General features: G+C 30.4%; 1 protein-coding gene across 1 annotated transcript in view; it reads right to left on the reverse strand.

Annotated features, from left to right (window-relative positions):
• The window catches only part of LOC105623872 (potassium voltage-gated channel subfamily H member 2), a 168,446-nt gene that overhangs the window by 30,942 nt on the left and 114,657 nt on the right, over positions 1 to 22,847 (reverse strand). Inside the window, exons 8-9 of the mRNA XM_012205245.1 lie at positions 4,661 to 4,904; positions 992 to 1,173 (exon numbers count right to left, since the gene is read on the reverse strand). Of these exons, the coding sequence (XP_012060635.1) occupies positions 992 to 1,173; positions 4,661 to 4,904 (426 nt within the window). The remainder of the gene's footprint in view (positions 1 to 991; positions 1,174 to 4,660; positions 4,905 to 22,847) is intronic.

Below are 22,847 nucleotides of genomic sequence, written 5' to 3' on the forward strand. Positions count from 1 at the left end.
GAGAGAGAGAGAGACAGAGATAAATAATGACCTTGTAAGAAAAGTTTCATAGGAAACTCATAAGACAAAATCCAAAAGAATCACTTAAACGAACAAAAAAAGAAATGATAAAAAAGTAGAAAAAAACTGACGAAACCTGATATGTATAGTCTAATACTTTGACAATCAGAGCAGAAATTTTCACAGCGACAAACTATATTTACTTACATATTTATGAAGAATGTATGCATACGTGTGCGTACAGGTACGAGTCAATTCAAGACAAAAGGATTGTTCATCTATATCAAGTTACGCCGCATCTCGTAATACGCAACTTTATGATTGACATAATTGGCACTAAACGTGGCATAGTTACTTATCGGTGAGTTAAGCTATAATTCTGTCTGTTCACACAAATTTGAACGTAGAAATAGATAATCGAGCCTCGCTATATGATTGATCCATGACGCACGTATAGCATACGTTCAACGTTGTGTAAAATCGTTCCAGACAGCGAGAAGCCGTCTTAGAACATCTCGCCGCCTGTACATACATTGTGTGCACATTAATACGACGACTCGACTAACTCTTGACAAAAAAAAAAACGAAATCATTCAACACCGAGAAAAATGGGAAAAACGAACTAAGCACCAGTTCGGTAAAGTCACATCTATGGGCACGTAACTTGGACTCGGCATGTCATCCTAATCATATTTACCAGCTAACACCGACATTCTAGAAAGTTCTGTCTGATAATCTGGCGTTCACGAATCCGTTTTTACATTCTATCTTCTTTGTTTCTGATTTGTTTGAATTTAAAGATATGTATACACATAATGTAATCGATTAAAAATATGAAGTACAAATTTTTTATACAATTTCATTTCCATAACTTTAAAGAATTTATAAATGATAGTTTTAATATAATCGAGATAATGTGATCTCTTGAACACCAGATTCGACTTGGTAGAAAGATAATCTAAGATAATACAAAGCGTGCGACGAGATTTACCTCATCAGTGTCCGAGCCGACAAGTAGGAGGTCGAAGGGAATGGCAGCTACCAAGTCGATGATGAACCAACCCTTCAGGTAATGGACGGCAATTTTACCAGGGTGGGAGACCACCTCATCGTTGCTGTTGACGAATGTCGTGCGAAAATTTATGATGATGTCCACGATGAATGTGACATCAACTAAAAAAATATAAATAAATTGATATATTCAAAAGAAATCAATAACTTTCTAATATTTTTTATAATTATAGAATATATTCTATCATATAGATTTATATTTCTCATATACAAGGAATGAAACGTTACTTTTTAAAAGTAACAAGTTACTATTTATTGATTTTTTAAAAGTAACTCGTTGCAATTACCGACCATTCGTTACTTGAGAAAGTAATTTTTTGTTACTTTTCCATACAGCACAGAAACTTGTAGCAACATTGCTATAATATTTCAATGATGCAATACAATGTTGTAGAGATATTGCGAAGACTTCTTTTTGCAATATTACTTTAGCAATGTTGCAGTATTATTTTAAATATTTTCAGCAAGAGACATAAATAATTGACACAAGAGTCATTCTGTTCTTATTCGACAATCAGTAAGAAACAAAGACAAAATGATTCTTGTGTCGATTTGTGCCTCTGCTGGAAAGCTCGCTTTGAGTGTTAAGACTTGTATATATTGATTTATTTATAACCTAATAAAAGAATCTATATATAATGGAAGAATAGGAATTAATGAATCATGTTCTCAGCACACTTAATCGGATTTAATAACATCTGTATGTTATGAGACTGACCAATCATAGCTATATTTTTCGTAAGAATGGAATGACTGGATAGTTTCTTACTACGAATGTATTAAAGTCCGATTAAAGCCAATTTCCACTAATGTAGATTACTTTTAACTCCAGTCCAACTTACTTTTCGTCTTTTTCTTTTTAAGTTTTAAAAATTAGAAAACATAACAGACATAAGGGTGTAAACGTACTCAATGTCTATAATTTATAAGAATTATGCCTATAATTTATAGATATAAAACAATTAGAAATAAGGATTAAATATAACGCACAATGGACACAATCATAAGATATAAGACATATAAAATATAGACATAATTAATTATGAAATCATATTTTATTTGTATCTATTGTATGTTACATTTAACTCCCATTTTCTTATTTCTAATTTTTTTATATTTAAATTTATACAAAATATTATAACAAATATTGCATTAACAATGTAATATTATAATAAGGTTGCTGCAATTTTACTGCATTATTACAATGTTTCTGCAATTGGTGCAAATATTCCTCTATTGTGCGTAAAATCTAATGTTGCATATATGTATATTATGTTTTAATATTGCTGCAACATTACGTATCAATATTTCTGAAACGAGCATTTTAACGTTGCTTCAATGTTGCTAAAATATTTTACAATGTTGCAATTTTGCAGTAAAATAGTTTTGCAATGTTGCTGTAATGTTTTTGTGTTGTATGAGTAAGGGCTTTCTAGTCTCAAGCGTTATGAGAGGCTTATTCCAACTGAACCATATCTAATCATGTGCAAAGTAACGATAAAATAACTGTAAAATTTGTTACCGTTATCAAAAAAAAGTACAGTTACGCAGTTACCAATAAAGTTACCGAATAGATAACTTCGTTACTTACAAGTAACGAGTTCCTTCCATTTTTTGCTTATATTGGGTATGAGAATAAGTTTCCGCCCTTTTTTAATGAAAAATGTATGTATTTAAGATGTATTATTGTATTTATTTAATATTTACTAAACAAAACAATATAAAGTGAGTTCGTTCAAAGTATACTCTATCGGAACCGACAACTAGCTCCCACCTTTCAGATAATAAACGGATTTTTTGAAAAAAGAAATCTGGTCCTTTGAAATCGATCCATTTATTAAGCCATTTTTTCATATCTTCGTAAGAATTGAATCGCTCTCCAGAAAGAGCCGACTTCATGGATCGGAACAAATGAAAACCTGAAGGAATAATGTCCGGTGAATACGGCGGGTGGGACAGAATTTTCCACTTCACTCCTTCCAAGTATTTCTTAATCGGTTTTGCAACGTGTAGCCTAGCGTTGTCATATAGCAGAATCAGCTTATCGTGCCTATTGTCCCATTTCGGCCTTTTTTGTTTTAAAGCTTGGTTCAAACAAATCGCTTCGAACGAATGCCAACTACTGAGCTCAAAATCTTGAACACATATCTTTCAAATACATGTATTGTCGTTTTATCAAACACACAAGCAGTGCTACTAACGACATTTCTTTAATGGGCGGAACCTTATTCCCATACCTAATATATGATTACTGTAATATATAGATTACTGTCATATAATCTATCATATATCTCACTTTCATCAAAGGAAACCGTCATTAATCTTTATTTTATTTCTATATTTCGGTGATATCGAGTGTTACATTTTTCAAAGTTTCAATAAGAGCCGATCTTTGAAGCGAAATAATATCAGATAACATCTTCAGAACTGTTCATTTGAACATTTCTCCGATTTCTTCTCCATTTGTTCTATTCTCGTACTATTATCTCTTTTTCCGTTCTGTCACAATTATGACACGTGTTATCCTACATTGTATGAAACATCATACAGTGCTACTCGATCATCAATATCAAATTCAAAACTTATTAACAATATAACAATTATAACAATATTCTAAAAGTCAGTTTTATCTCTTAAATAGCTTTTGTATAATGTTTTATTATATATAATTATGTATAATATTTTGCTTATTTCAATTAATAGAATTTCGTTCTAGTGAAATTCTAATTTCACTCACTAAAAAGTTGAATTTAAGGCAATTATTAAGTCATCTTATTATTAAATTAACCGAAAATAAAAATTATGAAATCTCATAATAGCGCGCAGAATCTAAATGCTAGAATCTAACGAGGTCGCCCTTTCACTTCAAAACAATAAAATTTAAGACTTCAGTGAATTACTCCTCACTCATGTTACTCATAGCACGGAAAGGATTTTTCGCACTATTTCGAGATTCTCTATTATGAGATTCCAGTGTATTATCACTATTACTATTATATTATAATTGCAAATGTAATAATCTCTTGTAATAATCTCTTAACGTCTTTATTTTACCTATTTCTATTATAAAATTTCACTCTAGTTTTAAAAAGTTAAACTGAGTCATCTAAAATAAACGATCTCTCACTATTAAAAAATAAAAATTATTACCGCTACTATCATAATTGCACTTGTAATAGGCATGTCCTTATTTTAAATATAAAATCTATCTCTAGTCCCGAAAAGCTATGGCAATTATTAAACCATATCACTAATAAAATTAATCGACATTAAAGCTAATTGTTATCACTGTTATCATAATTTGCAATAGTCTCAACATTTTTATACTTTAATTACTTCTATTATAATTTCATTCAAGTCTCGAAATGTTGAGAGAGAGAGAGGGAGAGAGAGAGAGAGATATGGCAATTATTAAACCATCTCACTATCAAATTGACCGACAAAAGATATCTTATGGTTACTACTGTGATAATTGCACTTGTAATAATAACCAACGTCCTGATTAATATTCTTAAATTATTTTGGAGTATTATTAATCGCAAAATTTTAGACTAAAAATAAAATAATCAATTTTGATATAATGACTCACCTATAAAGTCTATAATAACGATGGGGTCATCACTGTACTTCTTGTTCTTTCTGGTGTTGTAATCCGGATCCGATAGAACAAAGGCGGCGACATACGGCGTAAATATGGCGGTGTACATCACGAGTAGTAATATAATCCAATCCCAGACTGCCTTGAACGGCGAGTAGTGTAATATGGTCCACTTATGGATTCTGGGAGATTGTAATTTGTACGCCGGGAGAATGTCTGCTCCGAGGGACAGCACCTGCGACAGGTAATATTAAAATTTTGAGATAAGATCACATCATTTCTTTCACATTTTTTCACTCCAAATCATCACGTAGAGTGAAATATTTCATAAAATATTAGGTGGGAAAAAATGGCGTTTTTCCAGATGTAACGGGAAAAACGCCACGAACTTTTCTCACATCTAATACTATCTGTCGAAAAAGAAGTCTCCATCGTATTATACGATATAAATTTAACATGGTTCGATAAAGTATTTTATGTGTCACGTTTCAGAGAGATAACAGAAAATTTTCCATTAGTATGTCGTTTATGTACCTCACGACGAACGTTCCAGTAACATTATCGCTGACATACGTAGTGTAACGTTGCTATCAGTTCAATATTGTTCGTGCTAAATTGCATTGCGAATAAAATACACTTATAGAGTGCCGCACGTGAAACGTGATGCTACATGAGCGGCCTTTCACATCTCTTACAAGATACACTGAAGAAGAGTACGGAAGCGATTGTTTGCTGACACGTCTAGTACAGAAGCATTTCAAATTATTTATTATAAATTCTCTGCCATTTAACCGCGCGCGGTTGACCGAGAATTGATTGATGAAGACATAATAAATTGATGATAGGAGATCTGTCCAAGGGGGATAAGTTACGCCAAAATTTCCCGTACATCCATTTCGTCAACCCGATCCTGGTGGATGAAAGTAGATCTTTCGAATCACGCTGTTCCACATTTCCGAGAGCATCGCCACTAAAGCTGGTGAAACTCTTCCCGATCTAGTTGTTACTCCCTATTGTCTTCCGAGCAATTCGCTGATGTTTGAGTATTCACGCAAGAGATTATCATCACAAATGTCAGACGAGTGAGCTTTAAACACCTGGCTTCGTGCTCGAGCAAGAGCTTATTCACTTAATTCACTGTGATAATCCGCAATTCTTTCAAAGCTTCATACTTGTCTCCGTCATCATACCGAATAATCGTTGCCGAGTTCCGATATAAATCGTGAAAATCGCGATTTGCACATAATATTCTGCGCGAACACACAGCATCGGAAGAAATGCTAGAAATGTCAATCTACCTACAAGAACAATCGATCATCGAATAAAAATTTTTGAATCCGTAACTTCGGGCGCAATGAAATGGATCGGAAACACGAGCAATATTTTGAATTATCGATCCCGCGGCGCTTGGAATCGGGGACGCTTGTTTATGGCGCGCGAGAATGTGGAAGAACCGGAAGAATACCGTCGGAGCGCCAGTTTAACACTGATGCAATGCGGCTCGATGAAGGGAGGCGTTCGATTGGCTCGAGGTTGACTGGCTAGGTATCCGAGAAGCGATATGCGGGTTAAGGTAGCACCGCTGTCACACCCTTAACCAGCATATTTTGGTCCGTGAAAGATCGGAGGTATAAAATTGAGCCGCTGAGAGTCTTCCCTTTTCAATCTAATCTAACAAGAATTAGTTCCGGAGTTCGGTAATCCGGACTTGAGAGGCTCGTAACACGAACTGACGATCCTATCCTGGGCAAAGTCGTAGTTTACTCCCTCTTTCTTCATCCCTCTATGCTCGTTGATTTATTATTATCAACCCCCCGACGGATAAGCGACCGATAAGATAAAAATGGAAAATAGGATATTGCTGATGGGGATATCATTATTTACCATCACGTTACTGGTATCTTATGCTGATGATTCCGAGTATTTAGTATTTATTAATTACAATATTTATTCAAAAGAATTTTATTGGATCAATATTTACTAACACTTTATTCTATACTTTCGTATATTCGAATAAAGTTTCGAATTGCTGTAATTTAGTCTACTTTAAATTTTACTATTTTACCAATTTCTGTGTTCAATTTTTATTTGATCTTCTTTATTAGTTTTAATTATTATAAATCTTTATTAGTTTTTACTTATTATTTACTTTTCCTACCCTTCTTAATAATAATATGTTGCTGCATATTCTTTTTTAAAAAATTTAGCATATATTTTTCTAGATTAAAAAATTCGACATTTTTATTAAACTTACGCAATTGTCATCGAATTTTGATCTTGGAATAACGTGATTATACTTTATACATTTTGATCTCTCTCTAATTCAATTTATTAGACGTTCAACATTCAATAAAAAGTAAATCCATTCCGCTTCAAATATTTAAAAAAAAAAAATTCAGGATAGTTCGCTAGTTTCTTCTTTATCGATTTTTTATTATCAGCTTCTATCTGGTAGAAAGTGTGTACTCGAGTGGGTTAGGGAAGGGCGAAGTAGAAACTCGGTTGGCTCGTCAGAGACAGCCGCGAGAATGTAAATTCAGGTAGGTCATGTTTTATTCATGCGCCCGATGTTAGGTGAGAAGGATCGCGAGAACGACCTCATTCCATGACCTGAAGCTATTGCAATACTTTGTACCGTCCTTTATAAACTACAAGGGATCTTTTTCTGGTAAAACGAATTCTGAAAACACATGCCATCTAGTTTAATAAATGCATCAAAATAGCACCCATTTTCTCTTCAAAATTAATTTTTCCTTGTTTATCTTTGTATTATTCTTTCTTTAATTCTCCGCAGTTGACAATGAATATACTAGATTCATTTAGTTATAAATTTTTTGTCAAACATGTCAAACAATTCAATTTTCTGTTACATTTGCAAAAATTTAAATTATTCTTATTAAAATATATTTAGTATTCGTTGTTTAAATACGAGTTTAATTGGTCCTTCAAATTAATTAATATCTTTTAAATAGTATAAATTAAATGAGTGTTACAGATAGCCTCAATAACTGCGTTATAGATTTTAACATCAACCACGGAAGATTAAATTTTGTCAATTATCTTCTCTAAATACTGGAAGTATTATATTATAAGTTCCATTTTTTATAAGTATTATTATAAGTTCCAAATACAATGTTAAATAAGTAATTTATCAAATGGCGAAAAAATAAAGAAAAGAATCTTTTAGCATAATAATTGCAATTTATTACTCGGTGAACTTATTAATTTATGAGAATGTTTGTGTGAAATTCCCCCTCAATTTAAGATGCTTCATTTGGATTCATTTGGAGATGAAGTAATCGAATATACGAAAGAGAATGAGATGGAACTAGCATTAGCTAGTTACGCGCCATGATCTGGAATTATTGAGTAACTATCGCATTACGTGATCATAATCTATTAATTACGTTCAACGAACCAGGAAAAATAGCCAAGAAATAAGAAGCATGAAAAATATTACAAGCGTAATGACACAAAATTGATATTCTTTCAAAAATTCTGGTATCACGTCACAACTATTGCGTTGTAAGAAGGATTCGCAAAGACTTTTGATGCGAAATCGAAGAGAAGTCTTTAAAATTTTGTGCGATGGCAAAATAATCGTGGGGACAAAAAAACGAGCGCATCTCCGACAAATTTCAGAGTACTTCTACTGAAAGTCATATAATAGTTAATTCACTTTACGATAGGCAATTCGCGATTCCTTTACGGTCCGACTTCTCTACGGTTGGATTAATATTTGCAGACACATGGCGGATTCATTTCTTGTGTAAATATGTACTCGACATGTACAAGTAAAATATTTGTAACTTCTATAGCGATAAGAACGCTTTTAAAGTAACTTTTAGAATCTCCGTGCATAAAGCTCGGAAAATCTTTGAGTTATGTAAATAACGATCTCGTGTAATAAATATAGTGTCGTACTAGTAAAACAGGAAATTTAAGCGTCGCATTCAAAATCATTTTTTAGCGAAATGAATGAAAATAAAACTATAGTTATTGATTATGCTCATAAATTAATAGGTTCACCGAGTAATAAATTGCAATTATTATGCTAAAAGATTCTTTTCTTTATTTTTTCGCCATTTGATAAATTACTTATTTAACATTGTATTTGGAACTTATTTCAGTATTTAGAGAAGATAATTGACAAAACTTAATCTTCCGTGGTTGATGTTAAAATTTTATATTGAAGCGTTTCTTGAATATGATAGCGTTTCATAAATACTATAAGTCATCGTTTAAAATTAGGTGGAATTTATCCTGAACTAATTTGATCAAGCGTCGCGAGACAATGACATTTGCAATATGGACATTCCACGCATTGAACGTGTATTTTCGTCATGTGAACGCGTTTTGACATGCTATCTTGAAAATGAGTCACATCGGCGACAGTGCGGAGTTATAATCCGTTTAACGGGAAGAAAGCTCCTGTCAAAGTTCCTGTCCCTTAGCGTTCTTGAAATATACGGCCTCGTAATGCATAACGGGTCAGCCCGGGGATAAATGCGTCTGTTGAATTTGCACCGCAATATTATGATCGATACCAAGCGGAACGTATGCACCATTCTATTGCAAATTGGACGAGCATGTTCATCACTTGATAGTCCTGATAAACGTGAATAAACAATAGATTAAGGTGATATGTGAGAGAGAAAAGTATATAGATATTGCGAAAGTAAACTCGGTAAAACACGAATTGCGTCGTTGAAATACTAATTCAATTTCACTGTAATATTTAAACAATAATGATTAAATATACAGATTCGTATTAAGAACTTTTTTATTAATTTAGATAATCACAATATTGACGAATAAAAACATTAAATAACGAATTTTTATCAATATTTGTTTCTCAACAAATAATAGTTATATTTTGTAGGGCTTTTTACATTGAAAAAGAATACGTTTTTATTTTATCAGTCAAGAAATTTTATCAGTCTTTTATCTTCAATTTTTAGAAAATTGTATTTTTTTTGTATTAACGCAAATTCATAACAAATATATAACTTCAAGAAATGTAAATATTTGTTTATAATATACGCGAATAAATGTAATAATATAATCTCTTTTATTGTTTATATACAATTTTAAGTAATTTATAAAAATAATAAATTTATTGACCATATATAATATCAAAGATTACACAAAGATTTATAGAGTTTCTATTTTTCAACATCTGATTCTTATAGACTTATTGTTCCGTAAAGTAAAAAAAAAAGTTGTAAATTATTTAATTTCGTAGAATGTTTTGAAAAATAAAGTTCTTGATTTCTCAATAATTTATTTTAATAATTATTAATTAAAATAATTTATTTTAATAGAGGTACCAAGGGATTTGCCGTATATCCATTGTTAATGTCAACATTTCATGAATCTTACCGTTCTTCACTTCATCAGGGTGAGGAACGCACTGATATAAAGTATCTGTTGGCTTAGCAACGGATTACAACACGGTGATAACCCGCAAACCCTTTGGCTCTCTGAAGAAAATACTCGTGAAAGCCTCAAAATAAGTATTACTGTATAAAGACTCAATTTAAATTTAAATTAAAATACGGCCAAAGACGATTATACTGGATGTTAAATAATATAAAATGAATTTAATGTGTTCAGTTAATATTAAAGAAACGCGAAACTAGTTTCGACTTACACAGTCACATTTAGATTTATCGAATCATAAGTTATAACAAAATAAGTGATGTAATAAATGTCACAATGATAAAAATTAATAGAGTCACGCCAGTTGTAATAAAAATGATGTTGTCCATAATATACTTCAGTCAATAATTAAAATTAAAGAATTTAATTTTTCTCTTGAAATCTTCATTTAAAATCCATATATTGATCCTTTCCGTTATAATTTAAAAAAAAACTATGGAACTGTATAATTTTCACTTCTTGTAATATATAAAAACGACGGAAAACTATATACTATAACGATACTAGTAATATTAGGTGTAATAAAAAGAAATACATTATTTTTGCATGAAATTGAATGGAAAAATAATGGATTTCTTTTTACTACACTTAATATAAATAAAAGAGTAAAATAAAATTTTCACTTCTAGTGATATTAACGATCGAGAACAAAATGTCCTAACTTTTATGATTTATTTTAACTTTATATTTTTTTTCAACAGCTAAATATAACATAAGAATCACGTTCAGGTAAAGAGGAGCACTTTCATCCTTTTCTTGCGATTATGTTTTTGAACAGAACATGTTGATTATTTAAAGATTGTGTTTTTGCTTTCAAAGAGCAATCATGTATAATATAATTATAAACATGTCACTGCAAAGAGATGTTTGTTATTGTAAATCTTCGTATTATTTTAAAGTTGACACTGACAGAACAGTTCCGCTTTACTTTATGGAGAAACAAAAATCTTGTAAATCAATGTAATTAAATTTTAGTAAAGCAAGTAATAATAAATTTTAATTAGACAACTAGAAATGCACAAGATTGAACTGAAATACATTTATGATCTTATATAATTTGACAATAATTTTTTCGCTGCAACAAAATTTAGAGCAAAACGCAGTAGACAGTAGACATATAGCCGTGACTGATGCTATAGATGGCGGAACTTCTTTGATATATATTGCACTCATTTTGGAAACACAAAATTATATTACATTAAAGAAAAATTTTTAATGAATTCATGTTTTTATTTAAGTTCAAATATAAGTATTTATTATAAAAGTAATAATTAATACAGTTTCAATAATAATAATTTTTGTAAAAACATTTAATGTTAAAATTTAACTTTAAGGAAATAATAACTTTAATAATACTTTACTGGATGTTGTATTTCATACGGATCTATACAATAATCCTACATCACATTTTTTTATCTTAACGTCAATTAAACACTTTTAGATCTCTACAGTACTATTTTAACAATGTAATTTACCGCCTTTAGGCGACAGCAGTACCCTCTCAACAACAATGGAACGTCTAAAGGCGCCTATAGACGCAAAAGGAATAATTATTAATAAATTCATATAAAAGGTAATTATACATTTCCTACAATTCTATTAAAATAAAATATTAAATAATATTATAATACAAATATCGATTACCGTCGACAAAGTCGAGCCAAACTTCTGCTTCTTTCCCTTTAAAAAATATGAGCGCATCATGGTTCCAGATACTCTCATGAAGAATTCCAGTGTCATTCTCAATCGTGGCGGACGCCACCTCGTTCGGACGCTACCACTGCTGCCGATATCTCAATTTACTTTTAGCATGCGTACAAGGATGAAAATAAACAATGTTGAGAAAACCATCTGTTTCACTATTGCGTTTTTTCGAACTTCCTCGCTAAACGATTTCCAAGTGTCTCTTCGAAGTGTCCGATGCGAGGAATAAAATTCATATTATGATATTTATATTAGGAACTTCCGTAGTTGATTGAAATTTCCAAAGTTGTAAAGTACTTGCAGTTGACAGCAAACACTAGAGGCAAAGTAAATGTCATCTTCAAAGAATTCTTTATACGTCTGATATCTCGAAAAAGAAAATATGTGGGACGCACCACAAACTCCCATCAGTTTCTCTCTGTTCTCGATTCAATGGTTGTTTACTTAGTAATCTTTCATAAAATGAAAGATTTAGAAAGAAATTTATTATTTATTGTATCGGATCGGATTTAACATATGTTCGACTTTAAAAAGTCGACTTTACATATTCTTATAAATATTAACTTGAAAAATTCTATGTTAAATCGAGTATAAAAATCTTTATGCTAAATGTAAAGTACGATCATATTTTCTGTTTAAACAACATCTGTCGAACGCTGGAAAGCTTCGTAAACATCTTCATGGACAAAGAGGAAGTTTTATGTCGTCTTTATGGGAAGTTCAATCGATTAGTCTGTGTATTTGTTGTTTCCATGATTCTTGCATATAAAAGGTCTCACTCTCGATCGAAATAGTATTTAAGTCGAAGCTTTCGAGGTATAGTAGAACTGAAGAAGCATTGAACGTATATGTTTAAAGAGATATCTTCTTATTTAAAAATTTAAAAATTATTTAAAAATTTAACACTAACTCGCTACCTCGGTCATGAACATTTTTATTAAATTATTCAATAGAACTATTGTTTGAGTAGCACTTTTATGCTCAATTTACATTATTACTTCTAATTTCCAAATGTCTCTAGCAATAAGATTTGCTCAATTTATGTGATTTTATGTGGAATTGAAAGATTGCTTTGAACTTAAATTAATCAATTCAATATGGCAGGAGAGTTTAAACCGTTTTCAATTTTTTTGTAATCGATTTTTATGTAATCCTGAAAAATTTCCTGGGGTAAGAGTTTTTCGATATTTCGAAGTATCGACGATAATGTAGTGCGATTGTATAGTGTTAAAACAAAATTTTGAATGTTGACTACTGATTCCAATCGGATAGCCTTAGGCATCTTTTGGAACGTCAAGTAAATTTCAGCAAATTTCATAAAGCTTCCTCTAATCACATTTTGAGTGTTAGCTCTCGCAGAAGGATCGATTTAAAGTGTTTTAAGTAACGGTGATGTTCATCAAAATAGACTTACAATTAGAAGGAACCTTCGAGTTTTCGAATTCCAGTCCATTAATTTCCAACAAATCTCACAAGAGATTGAATTCTCTCACACGATATAAAATATTTTACTTTTCAATTGAAATCTTTAAAATCGAGGAAAAGTCCGGCTTTAATCAAATTCAATTAAAAAGGATATTTTTGAGAAATATCATGAAATCCTCCTCGACACTATTCCTCAACTAAACAATCATTTCGTTTCCCTTAGAAAAATAAAATTACGTGGTAATAATGGCAATTGTCGCTGCTATTATATTTTGTGTGTTGTGCAGGAAAATATGCTCGTTCCAGTCAAGTGACTTTCGGGGACGCTGAACGAATTCCAGCGGACTTCGCGAAGTGATCTAATTTCGGCCGACTCTCCGCGTTCTCACCACGATTCCACATGCTCGCGTACACGCGGCAAAACTAAGCGCTCGAGACGAAGAGATCTGTTTCAGCCAGCGAGCGCAACGATGTCGAAGAGTGCTTTCAGAAAACATTCGCCTCTGGCCCGCCTGAATTCATCGGTTCGACTTCATGACTTGAGAAATGCGGGAAGCAAAGTTTACAAAGGGATACTAAAAATGAATCATAAAAATCCGAAATGAAGCTAAAATTTAGAAAGCAGATATGTTAAAAAATACAATTAAAATTTACGATACTCAACTAGAAAAAATGCACCTAAAGTTTTCAAGAATGTGTTACATAGTAAAAAACATTTTATATTAAACTTAATCCTTGTTAAAATTATGTTAAATTTTTACACCCAAATGTTAATTAAATATAATGATTATGTAATTTAATATAATGATTATGTTATTGAATATATTTTGTGTTAAATTGAATTTACAGAGTATTTTATAATTGATATTAAATATTAAATATTTTTTAGTATTAAACACAATTCTACACAGTAAAAAATTTTGTGTTAAATTTAACACATTTCACATGTGCCACATAGTCCAAATTTTTATATTAATTTAACATAAGATGAATAACACAAATATTATTTATAAAATTACACAAGAAGCGTAATACTTTGACAATTAAACAACTTAAAAACAAATTTCATATTAAATTGGCACATTTATAATGTTAAATTTAACTGAAATTAGATGCTATTTTTACATTTTTACATTTATAACCTTGATTATCGGTGATATTTAACATATGCAGTATATACAAATTTAACAGATATTTACTGTTACAAAGAGAAAATAACATAAAATATTTGTACCTATATATAAAATATGTAACTAGTTGTACAGAATATATTTCTTCAGTAAAATTAACATTATAACAATAAATGAACACATATTTTATTCATTCTTAGAATTTATATTTTAAAATTACATTATTTTTATGTTATTTGTTTACTTACCTATAAATTGTGTTATTTTAACACTGAGAAATATTAAATTTTAATGTAACACAAAATATTCAAATAACACAATCATATTATGTTAAATTAAAATTCGGATATGTTAAAAATTCAACACAAAAATTTTAAGGATTTGTGTTAACGTAAATACAAAATGTTTTTTATTGTATAATTTTAATTTATAAGTAACAAATAAGATAAAAATAACATATTCTAAAACATAAATTTAAAAATTAATGAATAAAATATATTAATTTCATATACCTAATATCAATGTTAAATTTAATCTAGAAATTTACTTACAAATTGTCGGTATTATATTTTTTATGTTAATTTTACATAATATTTGTGTTACTTTCTAATATATTCATCTTGTGTTAAATGAACATAAAAATTTAATTGGATTGTTTAGGATACGTGAGAAATGTTCCACTTAAATTTTCCAACTGTGTAATAATACTTATAATGTATAAAAATTAATTTGTTATCTTGTCTATTATAATGTTATTATTATTAATTTCACTATCAAACACAAGCTATCACTCTTCTTCAATAAACAAAAATTAATTTATTCATTAATGGATTATGCTTCCACATTTAAATTAGACATAAATTGACAATGGTAACGCAAAATGAAGTAAAAATAGTACAAATGAAGCAGATTTGATATTCAATAATTTAAAATATTGACTACGAGAAGGATGACTAATCATAATCTATAAAATTGATAATCTCGAATTCAACAAAACAATTTGCACATGTTCCAGTTTCCAATAAATTCGAACGCAATGTTTTAACATAAATTATTGTGCTTCAATATAAAATATTTGTTAATAATATGAATAAGATATTTGATTAAAAAAAAAATAATTCGATAGCATAAAATATTCGTCGCTGAATGAAATATCCGAAAGAAGATCTTTCTTCATGTTGAAAATGAAAGAACATTCCTGCACGAGTTTGTGCTCTTGGATATTACAGCTGTGACGAAGATACAATATAAGATCGCGAACAGCGATTTTGCCCCAGTAATCGGGCGCAATAAAGCGATCGTAAAAATCAAAAATAGGACGGGATAATAAAAGTATCAAGGCGCATTCATCAATATTCGCCATGGCCAATTCAGCCAAATAAATTGAAATTCTCATCTATAGCTTACAATTAGCTTGAATTTTCTTTCTTTATAATTATTCGTCTTCCCTAGAGATTTACGTAGCAAGAAATTTGCATTTAAATCAATTTACAATTTCGGAACTCAATTAAAAATAATAAATACGATAAACAGAATGAAGAACGACATATCTTAATTATGATGCTCAAGATTAGAAGACAATCACATCGATTTTATATCATATGCCAACAATAATTCTATTACGCATCGTAAGTTAATACGATCCGGAGTAAAACTTCCACTTCAATTCGTTTTGTGTGATTATATGGCATTGATTTAATATCTATCGACCGTGTGCTAAGTGCACTTGGAAAGGTCGTGTTAAGTGATGGCGACTGACATTTTATGAGCATGTCCGATGAACCATTTTAACCACACGGCGATACGGCTAAAAAGAAGCATGTACTGCCTTGTACAGTATTAAAAACACGCGATGCTATAACGACGAAGGACAAAAAAGTCGTATCATTTTTAATAAATATTTGCAATCGATATCGTAATTAAAATCACTTGCATGGCGATAATGGAACAAAATTAGTAAAAAGAATATAAGTTGCTCACTCGACAAAAATCTTTTTACTTTATTACTTAGATTATATATAATTAAATTATAATTAAATTTAAATTAATTTCTTGATAAATTATTATTCTTGATAAATATTTTTCATATAATTTAAGTTTGTATTAATTTTTAGTAACATTAGCAATTTTTTCTAATTTTACAGTACATTGTAGTTATTTCCTCAAGCGATATTAAACATTTTATTTCACTTCCCATTATGTTATTAATCCACTTGTTAATTCACTAATCTGCCGGATTCATTTCTCGTAAAATTAGTGTAATTAGCGTAATAAACGATACAAAACCTCTCATTATTATTATGTATGATATAATTATGTATGTATGATATATTGTTTTCATTATTCAGAATTATGATCGTACATTGCATTCTCATCATAAATCTTCCTAATTAAAAATTTTAATACTTTCCTTTGTAATAAATTTGATTTGAGAGATTAGAAATTTTACGAAAAGATTTTAATTATTTATAAAAGTGACTGATGCTTACTTTTACTGACAAATAAAAGATATACTTTAATGCGAAACTATCAAAATTAGTAAAAAGAATATAAGTTGCTCACTCGACAAAAATTTTTTTACTTTATTACTTAGATTATAATTAAATTATAATTAAATTTAAATTAATTTCTTGATTTTATTATTTTTGATAAACATTTTTCATATAATTTAAGTTTGTATTTTTAGTAACATTAGCAATTTTTTCTAATTTTAGTACATTGTAGTTCTTTCCTCAAAGCGATCGTAAAATGTAAACATTGAAAATCAAACAAGCATCGAGAATGTATTTTCATATATCTGGACTATAAATCGAATCAATGTGTGCGGTTTTATGAACGGAAGCATGAGATTTAATTTATAAACAATCGTAATCTACTTGCAATTTTTATAATGATTAACAATTGTTAATCATTACCGCAATCTTCTCATCGTTAATTGAGAAAAGTCATTCTATATGCATTTCCCTAGTAGAAATGTATACAGTTTTCTTAGACATCTATTCAATTACTGATTAATATTCTCATTGTTACTTAGTTGTAACAATTCTAACAAGAAGTAGGAAAATAGACAAGAACCTAATAGAGTTTTATTCAATGATTGAAGTTTTTCTATAATAAAAATATGTATAATTTGCGTAGATACTGTTTACTGTGATAGTTATTATTTAGTATTAATAGATTGTTATTAATTAAAATGTACAATTTATTTATTGTCCTGTTTTTGTTCAGTAAATGAGTTCAAATTTTGCACATCTTTTGTGTACAATAAAAGTGTGTAAAATAAAATTGTGTGTAGATAAAGCGTTACATTTTCATTGAGAATTTAAGTATTTTTTTCTTTATTTCTCAGTTACTAGATAGAAGAAAGGGGATCCTAAAGTAAAGAAAGTCCGAAAGAGAGTTCCGACGAAATCGCTGTTCTATCGATAAAATGTGACATGACATATCTTTATGGTATATTATATCAATATCTCATGCACACATATACATATATTTTTGTAGAATAAAAGCGTTTTAATTAAATGTCTAATTCTAAAAACGTTGTTTACTCGTGTAAATTATTTGTGGACCACAATTTCTTAAGGTAATTATATCGCACAGAGGCGGCCTGGGGGCCGGGTAGGAAAGGGCAATCGCTCGAAGCGCCAGTGCATGAGGACGCCGTTCAGTGGAGAAAAAAAATTACTATTTAAAAATTGCTATAAATCACTATAAATAATTTTTTAACTGTAATTTTTCCTCTCTATGCATCGGTATTTATGAATGAGTTGATATGCGAAATGGATATTAGTGAAGTAATAAAGTATCTTTCTACGATTTTTTATAATTATTATTTGTCTGATTATTCTCCATTTCTTCGGTTTAGGAGATTCGTATTATATTTATCTATGGTATAATCCTTTAATTTTTGAGTGAATTTTTAAATATTATTTTTGCTATAATTGAAAATGTATTATCGCTTCTCAAGGGAATTCCTTGCACATGTTAAAAATATTAACTTCGATTTATCTTTTGAACATGCTTGGTTACCTCTCTCCCCCCCCCCCCCCAAAAATGAAATGTATGTATAGAGAATATCATTATCTTGAAATAGTAAAAGCTTCAAACAAATCTTAAGAAAAATCATTTTGCGATACAACTACCTAAAGTACAGATTGTAAGATACAGAAACAAAACTTTTATATCAAGTAAACATCACTAATCATATTGGATAAAGAAGTAATATCTAAATTTAAACAATTTATGAATCTGTAAAAAAGAAAAAAGTGAGATAAAACTGTATCACCGATTTTAATCATCTTGACATATGATATCGAAGTCATGACTCTAAATCATCTCTGACAAATTTTAGCCATTGCTCGTTATTCGTTAAAAAATTAACAAAAAAATTTGAAAAATAACATTGCATTTCTGCTATACATATAATATTAAGTAATATTCTATCCTTTCCCTAATTAATAATATTTAACTCTTCACGCAAAGTAAGATCCATCCCTCCTCCCCCTCTGCTTATGAGCACATGGGAAACGAAGCTCATCCCACCTCTCTCCTGCGAAGGGGCAACTTTTCACACAAAGCGAGTTCACCTCCGCCTGTCAAGAGATGTCCGACTTTCCATGCGAAGCGACTTTCATCCCATCTCTTCCCTTGTGTAAGAGCGTACGACTTTCCACGCGAAGCGAATTTCATTTCTCTTCCCCCTTGCCAAGGAACGCACGACTTCCGACACGAACTGAGATCCATCTCATAATCAAGTAAGGATTGGATTAAGTCAGGATTCGAGCTGGGAATTCAGAGAGAGGAGGAGTCCCTCTTTCTACATGAAATTATTTGGAATAGAACAATTGTTAATCTTGTTTTGCTCCAGAAGCAAAGAGTGGAAGAACACGTGGGCGGGAAGGCTCTGTCTCTTCTCTTGCATCCTCACGCCGATTTAATTCAGATCTAATCCTTATCTAATTGTGAGGTAGACCTTAGTTCGCGTGAAAAGTTGCGTGTTTCTAGACAGGAGAGAGGGCGGGGGGGGGGGGGAGTGGTGGAAATCATTAATTCCTGTAAGCAGGAAGGATGGAATAAATTTTGTGTTCTTTTTATAAAATTTATTTTGTTAATAATTTTTTAAATAAGGAGCGCGAGCTAAAACCTTCCAAAAATCACTCAGGGCTATGACAATATATATCAAAATCAAGGGTCATCAGTGCATCTTGTTTGTTTTTAATATTTATTCATTTTTGTTTCATATAATAGAAAAGAGATATTATATTTTTCTTTATATTAAACTTTTTTGTTAATAACTTTTTAACTAATGAGCGATGGTTAAAATCTGTTGGAAGTCACTTAGAGTCATGTCCTTGATAACATATGTCAAGATCATTGAAATCAGTGAGATTATCGGTGATATGTAGTTTTACCAAAAGTAATTATTATACAAAAGTTATTGCATTTAATCGGTAAAACAAATGACTTTGAGATCTTATTAAGAGGATGCTAGAGTGACTAAATTATCGACATTACAGTTGTATGAAAATCTCCGAATTGAATAAAAAATCCTTTCACAGAATTAAAATAGAAAATTAGAAGGTAATACAATAGACTTTATAATAAAATTCAAAAAAGTTATGTAAGTTTTTAACTGTTTTTTCTATTTTAATATAAAGTCTGCTTTATCATCTCCTAATTTTGCATTTATTTTAATCTTGTAAAAGAATTTTTGATTCCGTTTAGTCAATTCGGAGATTTTCATACAGCTGTAATGTCGATAATTTGGTCACTTCAGCGTTCTTTTAGGAAATCTTAAAGTCATTTGTTTTTATCGATTGCATTTTATCGAATGCAATAACTTTTACATTAATCTTAAATTTCGTATGTATTACTTTTACAGATTTAAAAATTCTTTTCCAGAATTAAAATTAATAATACAATCCGAACTGCACAATTTCATACGAAAAACAAAAAAATATTATATTATTATACACATATATATTATTATACACATATTATATCACAATTTATTGGGAGTATAAATTAATTCAGTCCGTTTTTTGTGCATTTATTTCAAAACAAAATGAATGAACAGATCAATTAAAGTAATGTCCATCACTGCCTACTACTTTTTCCCATCCCTCAGGCAATTTTCGAATTCCATCTCGAAAAAATGACTCGTCTTTGGAGGCGATTCAATTTTGGAGCCAATTTTCGATTTCTGCGAAAGAAGTGAATCGGTGACTTGCATCCTTCGGAACAATCAGTAATCAGAAGGAGCAATGTCCGGAGAATACGGCAGTAAAACATCCCATTTGAGCGTTTTCAAATATTTTTTTACGACTTTAGCGACATGAGGCCGAGCATTGTCATGAAGAAGAATAACTTTATCATGTCTTTGCTTGTATTCCGGCCGTTTTTCTCGCAATGCACGGCTCAAACCAATCAATTGTAGCCGATCCCGTAATGGAATCGCCAGGTTTCAGCAGCTCATAGTAAACAAGACCCTTTTGGTCCCATCAAATACAGAGCATCTTCGAACCATGAATGTTCGGCCGTGGTATTGATGTCGATGGCAACGATTGACCGGGCTTAGCGTAGTATTTTTTCTTCTTGGGGTTGTTGTAGAATATCCACTTCTCTCTTCAGTCACAATCCGATGCAAAAAACCTCTGTTGTCTTTGAATCAGCTGTTCGCAAGTGAAAAATCGCCTTTCAACATCTCTCGATTTCAATTCATAAGGCACCCAATTTCCTTGTTTTTGAATCATTCCTTTCAATCGTACAGAAATGGCTTGTTGAGTTACCCTCAATGATTCTGCAAGCTCCTCTTGCGTTTGACTCTGATCTTCTTCGAGTAATGCCTCTAATTCTTTGTCTTCGAATTTTTTTGGCTATCCAGAGCGAGAATTGTCTTCAACGCTGAAATCTCCATCCTTGAAACGTCGAAATCATTCCCTGACATGATTTATCAGTTGGAGCAGTGTCACCATAAACTTCGACAAGCATTCGATGGGCTTCAGCCGCACTTTTCTTCCAATTAAAGTAGAAAATCAAATCTCCCAAATGCTGCTTGGTTAACACAAAATTTGACATTTCAAACACAGTAAAAATCAAGATTTTTTGATGAAACTCAAAGCGATATAAACTGAATATTATTAGCAGATGTTTAATCTCTCTGAAATCGCCAAAATCAGCTGTCACTATGAACCATTCACAACAATTAAAGCCATCTTTAGGGAAACGGACCGAACTAATTTGTACTCCCAATAATGTAACGTTCAATATTCTTTGTTAGTATTTCATTATTATTGAAGATGACCTAAATTGTGGCCAAAACGGCTATAATTGTCAATTATTGTTAATAATACGTATAAATTTCATACATTATTATCTAGTGTCAGCTTACATTGGCTCATACTTTTGACTTATGATTTAAAAGTTTTATACTTTTTTATATGACATAAACAAATTTTGTACGGACTAGATAATAATCCCTGGCAGGGATTATATGAAAGAATAATATATGGTTTTAGAAATGAGTTTAAGAGCTTTAGTAAAAGAGAGAAGAGTGCATAAAAATTTTGTTGTCATGTATGTGTACGACATTAATGCATATAATGATTTGCTGAGTTTCATAAACTGTACACATGTGTGTTGTAAATCATTTGTGTGTATAAGTTGATAAAACAGCGAATCTATTAAATCAGTCTTTAATTTAGAATCGTCTTAATATAACTGTCCAATAATTGCTTAATGTAACAAATGTAGAAATTTCTACCGGATTTATATAATATTTTATATGGATGCACCTAACTATGCTATAATTAATAAGATCTTATCCTAATACATTAGCTAAATTTTAATTATTAAAACCTTGATCGGAGTGCATTATAATGAATTTCAATTTGCGTACATTGAGATCATAACTGTAATGAATTTGAAATATTCTTTTTATATCTCTATTTTATATTTTTAATAGCGAATTCGGTTGAAATAAAATTAAAAGCCGTACATTGATTTAATCTATATAAAAGTAAAATACAAATATTTCGAATTATAAAATACAAATTTTACTTGAAAGCATAATGAAATGAAGATTTTATGATTTAATTTGTTTTTATATTTATATTGAATACATATTTTTACGTGCATTTGTGTATTACAACTTTAATGTGCACTAGTGCGCACAGAGCGCATTCAATCAAATTCAAATTTATTATAAATATAGTCTAAAATACAATCTTGGTCATGAATATGAAGCACTCTCATAGATTGACATTCTATATCTAATGGAAATAAATTAAAAAACATTTTTATTAAAAAATAAAATTAATTTTTATAAAAATTTTAATATTTTATTAGTTTTATTTTGACTTTTATTACTGTTTTTTTCCAAGAAAATGAAATAAATGAAGAATACTTTATATTTCTGACAAAGGCCACATGCACGCACGCACGCACGCACGCACGCACGCACGCACGCACGCACGCAC

Source organism: Atta cephalotes, assembly GCF_000143395.1.
Source record: "Atta cephalotes unplaced genomic scaffold scaffold00066, whole genome shotgun sequence".
Lineage (NCBI taxonomy): Eukaryota > Metazoa > Arthropoda > Insecta > Hymenoptera > Formicidae > Atta > Atta cephalotes.